This window comes from Corvus hawaiiensis, chromosome 2 (genome assembly GCF_020740725.1).
Source record: "Corvus hawaiiensis isolate bCorHaw1 chromosome 2, bCorHaw1.pri.cur, whole genome shotgun sequence".
NCBI classification, from domain to species: Eukaryota; Metazoa; Chordata; class Aves; order Passeriformes; family Corvidae; genus Corvus; species Corvus hawaiiensis.
The window spans coordinates 48,330,888-48,343,587 of NC_063214.1; the positions used below are offsets into that span (position 1 = coordinate 48,330,888).

At 38.6% G+C, this 12,700-nt stretch overlaps 1 protein-coding gene across 1 annotated transcript in view; it reads right to left on the reverse strand.

The window, feature by feature from the left end:
* Positions 1-1,574: 1,574 nt before the first annotated feature.
* XPO4 (exportin 4) overlaps positions 1,575-12,700 on the reverse strand; it is an 83,448-nt gene continuing 72,322 nt past the window's right edge. The window contains exon 23 of the mRNA XM_048294828.1: positions 1,575-9,889. Within this exon, the coding sequence (XP_048150785.1) occupies positions 9,692-9,889 (198 nt within the window). The 3' untranslated portion in view covers positions 1,575-9,691. The remainder of the gene's footprint in view (positions 9,890-12,700) is intronic.

Here is a 12,700-nt window from a genome sequence, read left to right on the forward strand (position 1 = left end):
GGCTGTGTGGTGGCTTGGGGGGTGGGCAGGGTGACATTATTTAGGTTATGATATCAGATACTACTTGGCAGCAAACAGACAGCTCAAAACCTTGCTTGAATCCTGTTACAAGACAATTCTAGAAGGAAAGCTCCAAAGGAGCTCAAGTGACCCTGTAGGAAGGAAATAACCCAGGTTATCTCTTGCTGCAGTTTCTTTGGGATGTGAGGACAAATGAACCACAAACACAGGAACACCTGTAAAGTGGACCCTGAAAGAAATTTCTTATTAACAATTGGGTTTTATTGTTCCCTCATATTTTTTGCAGACAGGTATTTCTAGTTAAACTATCTCCCCTGTCCTGTCACTGACAGAGCCATGTCACACAGCAGTGATACTGGTGTCCTTGAGACAAACCTGATGACACAGACCACTGCCTCTTCACTAATGCATTTGCTAGATCAAAAGCAGTGTTCAAAAATACAGTTCTACCCTGGAAAGCAATAGCAACTTCTTACTCACAAGGCTTTTTCTGTTTTGGTGTTTGAGTTTTTATTTTTACTCTATTGTATTTTTTCCCTACTGATGAAATTCTGTAGTTTTGTTCTCACCATAGCACAAGCCATAGCCATATGAAAAGGATAACCAGCTTTAATTAATATTAAAATAGATTATTAAATTCTAATTGTAGAATCTTTCCTGTTGCCATTAAGTCTAAAAAACTTCTATTAGCTTTTTCCCAGAAAAACCCCTCAACATGTTTAGGGCTGGCAAACCAACTGCACATTGTTTTGGAAGGCAGCCAAGCATGCAATGCTTTACAACCATACAAGGATTATTTCTAGTTAATGTCAACATAATCCTACTTCTGATGATGGAAAATAGCAAAGTGGAAATATTCTAGTTGGAGAACAACTTCCAACACCTCATCTTTGTAATCAAAGCACTTTCACTCCCAAGCTGTTCCCCCTAGAGATGGAGAATCAAACGTGTGTTGGAGCAGGGCAGGTGCACTACAGCTTCCCAAGACCTTGTGGCACAACATGAAGACAGACTGGCAGTCAGCCTCTTAAAAGCTTGCAGTCACTCCATGAATTCAAGTACAGTAGTAAGCTTTCATCTTCAAGCAGGTCACGTAGTCCCAACTCTTTCTCTATGGAGATATAAATCTTAGAAACATGACAGTGATACATGATCCCTGCGACTTCTTTCTCTTTTGCCAGGCTTTGTGCATCCCTTGGAAGTGACTCAGGGTTCACAAAGAGGGCTACAGCTTTCAGATAGAAAAATGCTCTACATAAGTGACCACTAGTCACTTAATACCACCTAGTGGTATTGACATTTAAAACAGAGTTTACAAGTATTTGAAAGAAAACCCCCAACCCTTCAACAGAATTACCAGTATCTATACTTTTGTACATTTTCACATCCCTATAGATTTTACCATGGCTTCCAACTTACACAGTTCTCTCAAAAAATGTCCCAAGATACAGGGCAACATCCAACCTTCATGGCATTTTCTGGCCCCAAAGCCTTGTCATAGTTGTTTTTGCTTTTCCCCCCAAAAGATGTAATCACTCTGCCATCACAAGAAGCAGGAAGGAAAATATATAAAATATATTTAGCAAAACCAGTAAAATTAAAGTGGAACAGAAAATGCAGTCAAGTAGCAAACATATACAGCAGCAGATTTTACAGTTTTTCCTAGACATACCTCTGCACTTTTTTCACACACGCTCTTTAAGGAGAAGGAAGAAAATAGAAATCAGATAGTGTTACGAAAGAAAACATTTCTTTTCCTGAACAGTAAATGGGGTTTATTACTGCTTTCTGCTTTTGAAACTCCAATTCAGACTATATATACCTCTAAGAAAAATAAGAGAAGGACACCCTTTTCTCTGTCCCTAAAGCAAAATTACACTGTCCTCCTTTTACAGACTATACTGGTATTTTAAATAGTTACACTCGCAGGATCTAGACATTATCTGGCCATCTTAAGGGATGCAGGTAACAAACATTTTAACCAAGATACAAAACAGGTATCCAATTTTTCCAGCTTTCCTGAGGCTGAGTGAATTGTTTAAATACATGTGCGCTTATCAAAATCCATGTTACAGTACATTTTAACAGTAGTTTGTTAAGAAATCATGAAAGTGCATAACAGCCTAAAAGCAGGCAAAAAGTACTTCAGAAGAACAGTCTTTCCTTAAAGTGGCAGAAGAATATAAGCTTTCCCCAAAGCAGTGTTGATCTTACGTGAGGACATCGGTGATCATCCTAAAGATTCCACAGTGTGGTGGTGGGCTTTTGGCTTTGGGGGTTTTTTTTGTGAGTTACAACAATCATTTCAAAAACAAATGACCATTAGCAGTATTGGTGCCGTTCCGAAACTAAAGCAAATGTCCTGACAGCTTATTAAACCAAGTTACCAATGAGGCTTTCAAATCAATACTTGTGTTGGAGGCTATTGATAACTCATTCAGGGAACACCAAACACAAAGACCGGAAGCAGTTTGAATATGCCACAAACCTAAACTGCAGCATCCAAAACAATAAGTTAAAGCAAATCAAACATACATGTCTTTACAACCAGTAACAGTAGGCCAGACACAGAGGGGAAGAAAAAGGGAAGTACATCACACCCATAGCTTTGCTTTACTCTAACTTGCAAAGGCAACATGGCATGTCAGGAAAATCAAATCCGATACCATCTAACAGATGTTAAAGTGAAAACAGCTGTTCCACAAGATTCAAATATAGACAGGAGAAAAACTAGTAGTGAATTATGTATCAGTCACAGTGGGTAGCTTCTTTGTTCTCTTTGGATATAGAGATTTGTCTGGAATGTTTTCCAAAATAAAGAGGAATTTATTATTTAATCAACAAAACTCACACTGATAGTATCACATTTCATTTCACAGAATTCCAAAACAGTACTCTCTTTTCCCCAACCAACGTGTTGATAAAATGGCAGACTTTTACTAATCCCTTTCAGGATGACATGGGTTAAAAGTTACGGGATAACACTTGTATTTTGTAGATTGATCTATTTTTCTTTCTCCAGATAAGACTGCAAAGTTATCACTTCCTTCTCCTCCTTCTCCTCCTTCCCTCTTCCAGGTCATGTACAACCTGCTCCTTGGTTGGCCGACCAGACAAATTGCACTTGGAGGGTTGTGCTTTCCTACTTTTCTGTTTGTAAGACATGGCAAATCACTGAAGGAAAAAGTCCACCACCAACTCCACCATGTACAACTGAAGCCAATATAAGTTTCATAAAGGCAAAATTGATGGGGTTTGTGTATACTTAGACAAACAACTGTGAATAAAGGCTTTGTACCCAAATCATTCAAGTTTATTCCAGAACTTGTATTTAAGGTAAAGCAGAATAGTTCCACTTTCTACATGAAAGGCTCTTGGATACGCTGCTGTTAGTCTTACCAATTGCTTTCAGGAATTTCCTCAAAATGACTTTAAATGTTTCTGTCCTTCCCCAAAATATTCACTGAACTAGACCATGCCAATAGAAATATATAACTGCATAATCTTGCTTTTGAAACCAGTAAAATTCTAGTGATACACACAGCCAAGATATATAGCAAGCTGTCACCACCATAGTTGTTGCGTAGTTTTACTTTCAGGATTTGTGAAGCTTTTTTTTCTTTTCTAAATGATGTGAGTGCATGGAAGTAAGAGAGGAACAAAAGAAAATAGCTGTAGTTTATCTAAATGTAATTGTATTATAGCACATTAGGAACTGCTGCCTGTAACTGAACTTCTCTGATATCCATGAAGTAACATACTGTTAGATGTTCCTAACATGGGAACAGATTATGAGTTTGGAGAACATTTCTGTGCCAGATATCATCATAAAAACTGTTTAGATTAAATACACACACACACTCTCACACAAATTAAAGACCCAGAAATCAGTATTCCTTTTGAGTAGACAAATACCACTGATAATAGTGACCTGAAAAGTCACTGTTAAAACTTCTTTTGGAAGATGGGGGAAAAGATTAATTTGATTGTATATTCACAGCCGCTTCTGGTAATTGCAGTCCAGTGTGAGATACTCCTGTGGCACCCCTAATCACACTTTTTTCTGTTGATGGACAAACTCATTCCTTAAGTGCTGATGTAAACTAAAGTTACTCCACCAACTTTTAATCTAATTACTGTGCATTCACTGTAGCCAAAGAGCGAAAGGTGTAGCCTAAGCTTTCATAATGTTCCTATTTATGTTTCCACTGTAAGGAAGTATAACAAATGCTTTTTCAGGGATTCAACACAGGTGAGATTTTAGAAAAATATTAAACAAGAATACACACAAATCACACATGGCCAAAACAAAATAATAAAAGTCTTTAGTGGAAAACAATTTTATCCTCTTCCTGCTTATGGATCTTAAAAATACACAAAGTGATCGTTCCAAAATTGAAAATTCAGTCGTGATAAGGCTTGATTACACAACCATTTCCCAAGTCTTATTGCAATAAACTGTGAAATACTTCTATGCAACTTCATATCTTCAACTGTACAGGCAAAACAATACTTGAAATCAACTAGCACTTCACTCCCTGTGTTTTTAATATATAAACTCAACACAGTACTGAATGACACATTTAAAATATTTACACACCTGACCAACAGCAGTACTAGCATTTATTGCCTTAAAACTGCATGTTCACTGCATGGAGGTTCCTTATTTTGCACAAAGAGAACAAATAATATAGGTCTTTTTTTTTCTAATTAAAAACTCCAGAATGGTTCAATGGGAGATTCAAATGTGTGGGGAATGCTATTAGAGAGGTTTTCATCAATTTCAAGTATCAAGCTGTAACAGACTGGAAAATTACATGGGTAGTATCTTTCTCTTGAGGTTGGAAGGGCCTTCCAAATCAGCTTAAGAGTGGCTTAAAAGGACAGGAAAAGCAGAATAGGGAATGGGAAGAAATGAAAAAGCAGAACCATTTTTAATTCATTAAAGAGAAGGGAAAGCCTTCTCTTTAATGAATTAAAAGGGGTATCTTACTTCTCAGTTTCTAAGGCCCCAAGAAATCTCACACTGAAAAAAGGGTTTTATAAGATAGCTGAGAGCTTGAGGCTCTAGAGCAAAACATACTTCATGATTTGCTTCATGATCAGTGCTAGAAAACATTAATCTAATTTACTGAAAACAGAGCACAATCTACTCAAATGCAAATTTACGGGGGGTGGGGGAGCAGGGCTGGCTTTTAAAATTTTAATTGTAATCATTAGACTTTGGTTATACTGAGTGACTGGAACAGACATGGGAGAAATGAGTGGTGTTTGTTCTTTGCAGAAAAATGTAAAAAAACCAAAAGTAAACCAAACAAAAACCCTACCACCACAAGCAGCACTTGTCACAAGCAGAGGCACCGAAGCCTGAATAACCAACAACTGTCCTCTCCCTCTGTAGATCAGAACTGAGGCACACTGGTGGGGAATCTCACCGTATTTAAGAAGAAGCCGCCATTCCAATTGGCTGTAATTAAAATAATTACAATTTACAGCAAGCATGACTGTACTGCAGTAGATCAGTCCTGGGAATACTGCACCACTGCTGCCTCTACTGGGCTTTACAATTACGAAAATCTTCTGTTTTCATTACAGTAAATCTTACACCTCACAAAACTAAAATTAAAGTATATAATATTTACAAAGCATCTCAGATCCTCAATGCATTTTACAGGCATAAGCTAATCCTCACAACATCCCTGTGAGGTAGGTAGGTGTTAATGCTACTTTAGCAACAATACAGTTCTAGTGACTTGCCAATGGCCACCGAGGATCCAGTGGAAAAACATTACAAAATTAGAGGAGCCTGGCTCCTACTCCTGCGCTTATATTCATCAAGCTACTTCCATAAAAAAAACACCCCTTCTTATGTAATTACTTAACCAAACCTGAAATTACTTGAAGTGTTTTACAAGCAAAATGCTGCAAATTTGTATTTTTTAATAGTTTTACAGATCACAAATTAGAATTTGCTTTCCCTTTTAAAGAACTAGATTTTAAATGGACAACTGACTGCTCTGAGCAAGCTTATTTTCTAGAACTACATGGCTTAGACATAAAGGGATTTGCCCAGGCAAACACTGGGGCTTTAGTGAGTTCTACTCACTATGAAAGCGATGACTCCAATTCAAATCCCTCTCTTTTAACTAGTAGGATTTGGACATGCTGAGAAAACAAGTTTCTCATTCCTGAGAAAAAAGGTGAGCCCTTTTATCACTAAACAGTGAAACACAAACCTCTGGGCAAAAAGTAGCAGATTCTGGCGGTAATTCAGTGAAGCGAATTAAGGCATAAATGCACATGAAAGTGGAAGTTTCATGCATCCAGTCCACTTCTCCCTGTCCCTATGTATCTGTGCTTTCAACAAGGTCTTGAATTTTATGATTGAACTCAATGGTCATGCTTGTCAGTGTTGAAAACTATAGGTTGAACAACAGAAAATTATTATGCCAGCATTAGAACTAACTATTATAATGGGGAAGGAGCTGGCAAAATGGGAAAGAAGCTACTTAATTTCTAGTCTCAGACTGAAAACACTGGTCTAATAATCTGTTTTAGCAAGAAGAGTCTAGACAAATATATTTGTTACAATTATATCACGCAGCATTTATAATTCCGGTTGAATTGTCTTTTTTCTTCCTTCAAAAAACAGGTGCATTTTTAGAACCATTATTCACTTTGCACAGTGAATGGAAAGTCAATGCAATGATGCTATAAAACTTTCATAACACTTATGTGGAGTCAGCTCTCAGTGTTCACTACAAACAGTCTATGAGTCTTTCCTGTGGACCTCAGTGTGCTTTCACATCCAGATTTACAGCAACTGGATGTGTAGAAGTTCACAGAAGATTCTTTTCTTTTTTTTTTTTTTTTTTTTTTTTTTTTTGGTAGGGATACAGAAGCCAAATAGCTCAGGTAGAAGCAGTCACCAAGCCAGCAGGAGTATGAATGAACAGGACTTATTCCCAGAAGCCTTTGCAACCATTTCATGGATGTCACTAAGCACAGACATCTTAGCATTGCTCTAAAAGAAACATAAAAAGGCATGGAAAGATCCCTGTTGAATATATGAGAATGAAAGAAAAATTAAAAAACAGGAAAGTGTAACATCAAGCAGGAAAATTACAAAAAACTCCAAACCCTTACTAGGACAGTTTTCCTTTAACACATAATATTATTTTTAAATGAAGGTCAAAGGAAATTTTTAAACCACCTTTAAAACTAGTCTTTGAAAGTAAGTGTTCATACTTTAGCTGATGTCTTGATACTCAAAAGATGCTGTGTGTCTCTTATTGTTACAACACAGTGGGCCTGACAAGAAAAATAATGGGCATGCACATTACTTTGCCCAGAATACAAACTCAATTTGTGCTCCCATTCATCACAATATGCAAGGGGATTTCAAAACTTTAAAGTTAATAAATATTTTTAAATAGTGAGCCAGCTTTAAGATTAATTAAACAATAGTGACAGAGCTAGTTAAAAAGGATGGCTGAGTGTATCAGTTAGTCAGACCCAAACCATGGAATATTTGCTATGATCTCTTTGAAGACTTCAGTCTGGATATCTGACATCAAGCACTTCATAACACACCAGCAGCTCCTACTGCTGCCGATGTTCCCAGGCTTCAGTGCCCTTCATCTGAAAAAAATGAGGTTTCAGAACTTCCGTCCCATCCAATGTACAAACTCAGAAAAACTCCAGAAGCAGTTTCAAAAACAGCAAACCCCAATTTAAAAATAAAAATTCAGCCATCACTACAGTTTGAAACAGAATGATCTGCCAGGATCATTGTATTTTGTGCAAGTGCACAGTCAAGAAATCCTTTAAAGAAAAGCACTAGAGCTTCAAGAAAAAATTGAGAGCAATACCCCTGTTCTAAAATACTACGCAAAATCTTAGAAATAAAATACTATCTGGGAAGGTACGCTATTATCTAAGAAGTTTTGTGGTCACTTTGTAATGTGTAAATCTGCCCTTGCCCAGTTTTCACATCAATTAAAAGAGAAAAGTATAATAAAGAGATGGCATTTTTGGCCTTGTGGATCCATGCTTGAGACACTTACAGATTTAACTTTAAAAAAAAAAAAAAAGAAGAAGAGCCTTAGATCACATAGCACAGTATTAGAGATTTGCATCTGTTGTGAGATTCTGGCTATTGTGAGTAATTTTGAGATGAATAGCTGAAAAATGGCACAGAATTGCAAACACGAAGCTCTACATAGCCGTATAAAGGTGTATACCAGACTTTTTATATAAATTTTAAAAACACATGGGGAATTTTCAACAGCATAATCTAGCAGAGATCTTAAATGGAAGGGCCCACTTCTGCCTCTGTGTATTTCCACAGAAATAATTTTACTAGACATGCAGCATTTGTGTTTGCTTCAGTTTCCTCTGGCTCATGACAGGAGACAAAGCAGGCCTTGCTTTCATAGTCATGTGCTGCTCTCCCTTGTTGGTTCTTTATACTCAGGGCACTATATTCTGCTATGATAAAAGCTTAAGTGCTGATATAAAAAAACCAAGCAAGAGCAGAGCAGCTGGGAGACCTCTGCAGAAGTGGGGCTAGATTCAGCAAAAACAAAAATCTCCTACAGCACTAGACTTCCCAATTACCCTTCCCCACTGGAGTCAGACATGCTTGAGTAAAAGGGTTTGATGCCCCTGTGCTAGCATAATTGTTTTAGCTAATGCCCCAACTTTGTAAAGTTTGCCAGTAATTCACACCTTTTGGGTTGTTATTGCTTAAGCAAACAGTTCAGTGTAGAAATACATTGCAGTTGCGTGCAACCCAGGTGAGAATCAAAACAGATACTGAAAGTAAAACTACACATGAACCTTGCATTAGACACTCATTCCAAAACAACACGTCAACATGAAGGGCTGCAAAAGGTACACAGCAGCTCAGTGCCAACATCCTAAACCAACTCTGAAGAGTAATATCTTGCCTTAAATCTTGCCTTAAATTTCTTACCTAAAGTATATGAGCTTTTTTTTTTTCTTTTAAATTAAGGCAATGAAATGGCTACAGTTCCTAAAGTTCATTTTAGGGGAACAAAAATATACACCTTTTTTTCTCTCTGAACTTTAGGCAGCAGAACATAATGTAAAAACCTGCATTGCATTCAACCTGCAATGTCAGATTGATGTAGAAGAACAGAACTAAACACAAGTTAAAATACCATTTGGTTTTTCTTCCCCATTGGAACACAAACTCAAACTTTAAGAGAGGAAAAATAAAGCTTAAAATCAGCTAAACTGTTTAGAGCTTTATATGTATCTGCATCACACTCTAACATGATTTTGGGTAGAAAAGAAAACTGTGTGTTTATACGACCACTCATATTTTAAACCAGTGCAGGGGGAAAGGCACTGCATTTATTTTATTGTGCCCATATCTGCACATAAATGGAAAAAAATTCAATTCAGATTTTCTGTTCATTTTCTTCCACACCCAAGTATGACAGATTGCAGCTAATACATAATAGCAAAAGCTGATTCAAAGTTGACCTCTCCTATTCCATGGTGTTGCGTTCAAACTTCCAGGCTCTCTAGAATCTGAGATGGCTGCAAAGAACCCAGAGACAGGTACAAGATTTAGTCAGCATTCAGCATTTCTCAGTGCATTTTGCAGAAAGGGTCTAAATTAGGCATAGAGTTCTGTTGTTTATTTTACACAGAGAAGTCCACCAACATTTGCCATAAATTCTTCTAAACTCTTTAAGAAGGCCATCTTCTGCTTACGGTCCAGTGTAGGAGGAGTGCTGCTTGCAGTAAGCTTGTTGAAGGCATCTGCTAACCGCTGGTAAATTACTGGATCTTGTTGAGTTGATAGCAATGTTTCAACTAACTCTGAATATTCAGCCTGTTAAACATAAAAAAAAAAAAAAAGATACAATATATACAACTTCTCTCATCATGACAAGAGCCAGAATAAAGGCTGTGACAGAAAACCATCAGTACCTCCTCACCTGTCCTCACAGCCTTTCACCTACCTCTAAACCAGATAAAATCCTTCATCCAGGCTGGGTATTTTAGTAAGGCTAAAGAAGTCTTCAAAGCAAGGTACAGTGCTTTGCAGTGCAAAGTAAGATAACCATTTTAAGGCAAAGGGGCCTTCTGGCTCTTTCTTAGCATAGGCTTATTCTTAATGCCTGCCCCATGTTCCACACCAATCATCTCCTCCCACAAGTTCTCCATTTTCTAGGGTCCCTTCCCTGCGACAGAGCTTAGATTCCTTTCTAAGAGCTTCCTACTTACTCTCATGCTTACTTGGACAGAAACAAAAGACAAAGAAACATGTCAAAGATGACTGGAAGGACACTGCCAAGGAACACACACCTGAAGCAAGTCCAAAGGGACCGAGCTCTGGGAGTACAAATGAAGGACACAGGAGTTAGAATGGCAGTTCCCTCCACTCTACCCATGAGGGGCTGGGTAAGGGTAGACACAAGAAGAATTTGCCACCAAATATCACAGGGTCCTTTTCTCTTACATGTTCACGAGTCCCTCTTTGAGGGATAAGGGCTGCTAACAAGAGAGAGGATCCATGGGACAAAGTGGCTTAGCATCGTCTTTGCCCAAGGCTTGCCAAGCCAGCAAGAAGGGCTTTAAAGGGCATGTTGAGGGATGGTGGTAACAACTTGTAGATAAGTAAAGAGAGAGACCAAAAGTATTAAGAACACAAAGAAGTGTGATGGGTTTAAAAGTGCTCACCAGGAAGGGTGAAACAGGCTGAAAGGAGGCCAACCTGAAATGCCTGTATAAAAGTGTGTTCAGCTTTGGAAACAGAAGGAGCTAAGAGCTCCATGGGCAGGTTCAGAGCTGCAACCTTACTGCAGGCATTGATATGTAGTGGGACAGGTGGCATGACTGGAGTGTTTCAAGGGACAGACGGAAGCTTGTTAGAGCTCTTTAAGGAAGAAGATGACAGAAGATTGACATTTCTTGAAAAGTCAGCTCAAATTAAAGATGGTTTTCTACAGACTGGGCAGCAATCTAGTTGAGTGCTTATGGATCATGATCAGAGGAGAAGCAGTAAAAATGACATCATCTTTTGGGGTGGGATCTTGTTACAAATCCCCAGAACAGGGCTTTTAGTGGACTGAGTCATCTCTAAGCAACCTGAGGAAGTTTCCAGATCAGACTTACAAGAGATTATCTCCCTGACATTTGCTCAAATACCAAATGGGCTACCCAGGGGTGTGACTTTGCATCTGCTATTCACAGCTAGTAAGAGCTGGTCAGGGATGTGGTAATTAATGCCAACCTTTCAGCTATCATTAAATAGTGGAGTTAAGGATTCTCAAGAAAGCAAGGAAAGAGGACAGGCAAGTAAGAACCTGGACATCATGAGAGCAGATGTCACCTTATTCAAGACAGGTGGGTGGGATCCTGTGGGAGTGAGCTCTGAAGACAAAAAGAGCTCAAGAAAGCTGACAGGCCTTTAAGGACAACCTCGTCCAAGCACAAGAATGGTCCGTCCAGATACTGAAGAAAACAATAAGGACACAGATTCAGCTAAGCAGGGACTTAATGACTAAACTCCAGCCCAAGAGCAGCACATGCAGGAAATAGAAGCAGGAACAGCTAGAAAGGAGGAAAGAAGAAACATTGTCTGGACAAAAACAATGACAGAAAAATGAACTTCAGCTAAAGTTGAATTTAGCAAAGGACATCAAAGACAAAAAAAGCAGCTTTTACCAGTACTTTAAAAGAAGGAACAGGGAAAATATGGGTTCTACTGCTGAATGGAATAGAAGATTTAATGATCATAGACGAGAGGTAAGACTGAAATAATCAATGCTTTCTTTTGCCTTGGTCTTTACTGACAAGTTTTTCCAGACCTTTGTGACTAGAGACAGGGTTCAAGAAAGAGAGGAATTATGCATAGTAAAGAGGATCAACCCATGTATCTCTTGAGAAATCTTGATGCATGCAAGCTCATGAGATCTGACAGAATCTATCCAAGGGTTCAGAAAGCTGGTTCATGTCATTCATTACTGGCTGCTCTCTATCATGTTTGAATGACTAAGAAAATAATGAAGCAAGTACTCTTGGAAATTATTTCTGGGCAGGTGAAAGTCACAGGACCCAAGGGAATGGCCTGAAGTTGTCAAGGAAAGTTTACATTGGGTATTAGGAAAAGGTTCTTCACCCAGAGGGTGGTTGGGCACTGGAACAGGCTCCCCAGGGAAGTGGTAACAGCACCAGCCTGACAGAGTTCAAGAAGTGTTCAGACAATGTTCTCAGGCACATGGTGTGATTCTTGGGGATGGTCCTGTGCAGGGCGAGGAGTTGGACTTGATGATACTCATGGGTCCCTTCTAATTCAGCATATTCTGTGATTCTGAGAACAGACAGTGTGGATTTACCCAGGGGAAATCATGCTTTACCAACCTGCCTTCTTTGACAAAATGACTACATCTATGGCTAAGACGAGTGCAGTGGATGCCTAAGGTGAGTCTTTCGCAGTTGTGTACTGCACCCTTGCAACCAAGCTGGGATTTTATTGTCTAAATGGGTAAAAACACATGTGTAAAAACACACCTGTACCATCAGCCTATAAAGGATTGAGGTTAATGGCTCATATTCCACCTGGAAGCTGGTTCTAAGTGGCACTGAGAGCTCTCATCTGGACCTTGTCCTGTTAAATATTTTAGTCAATGACCTGGAG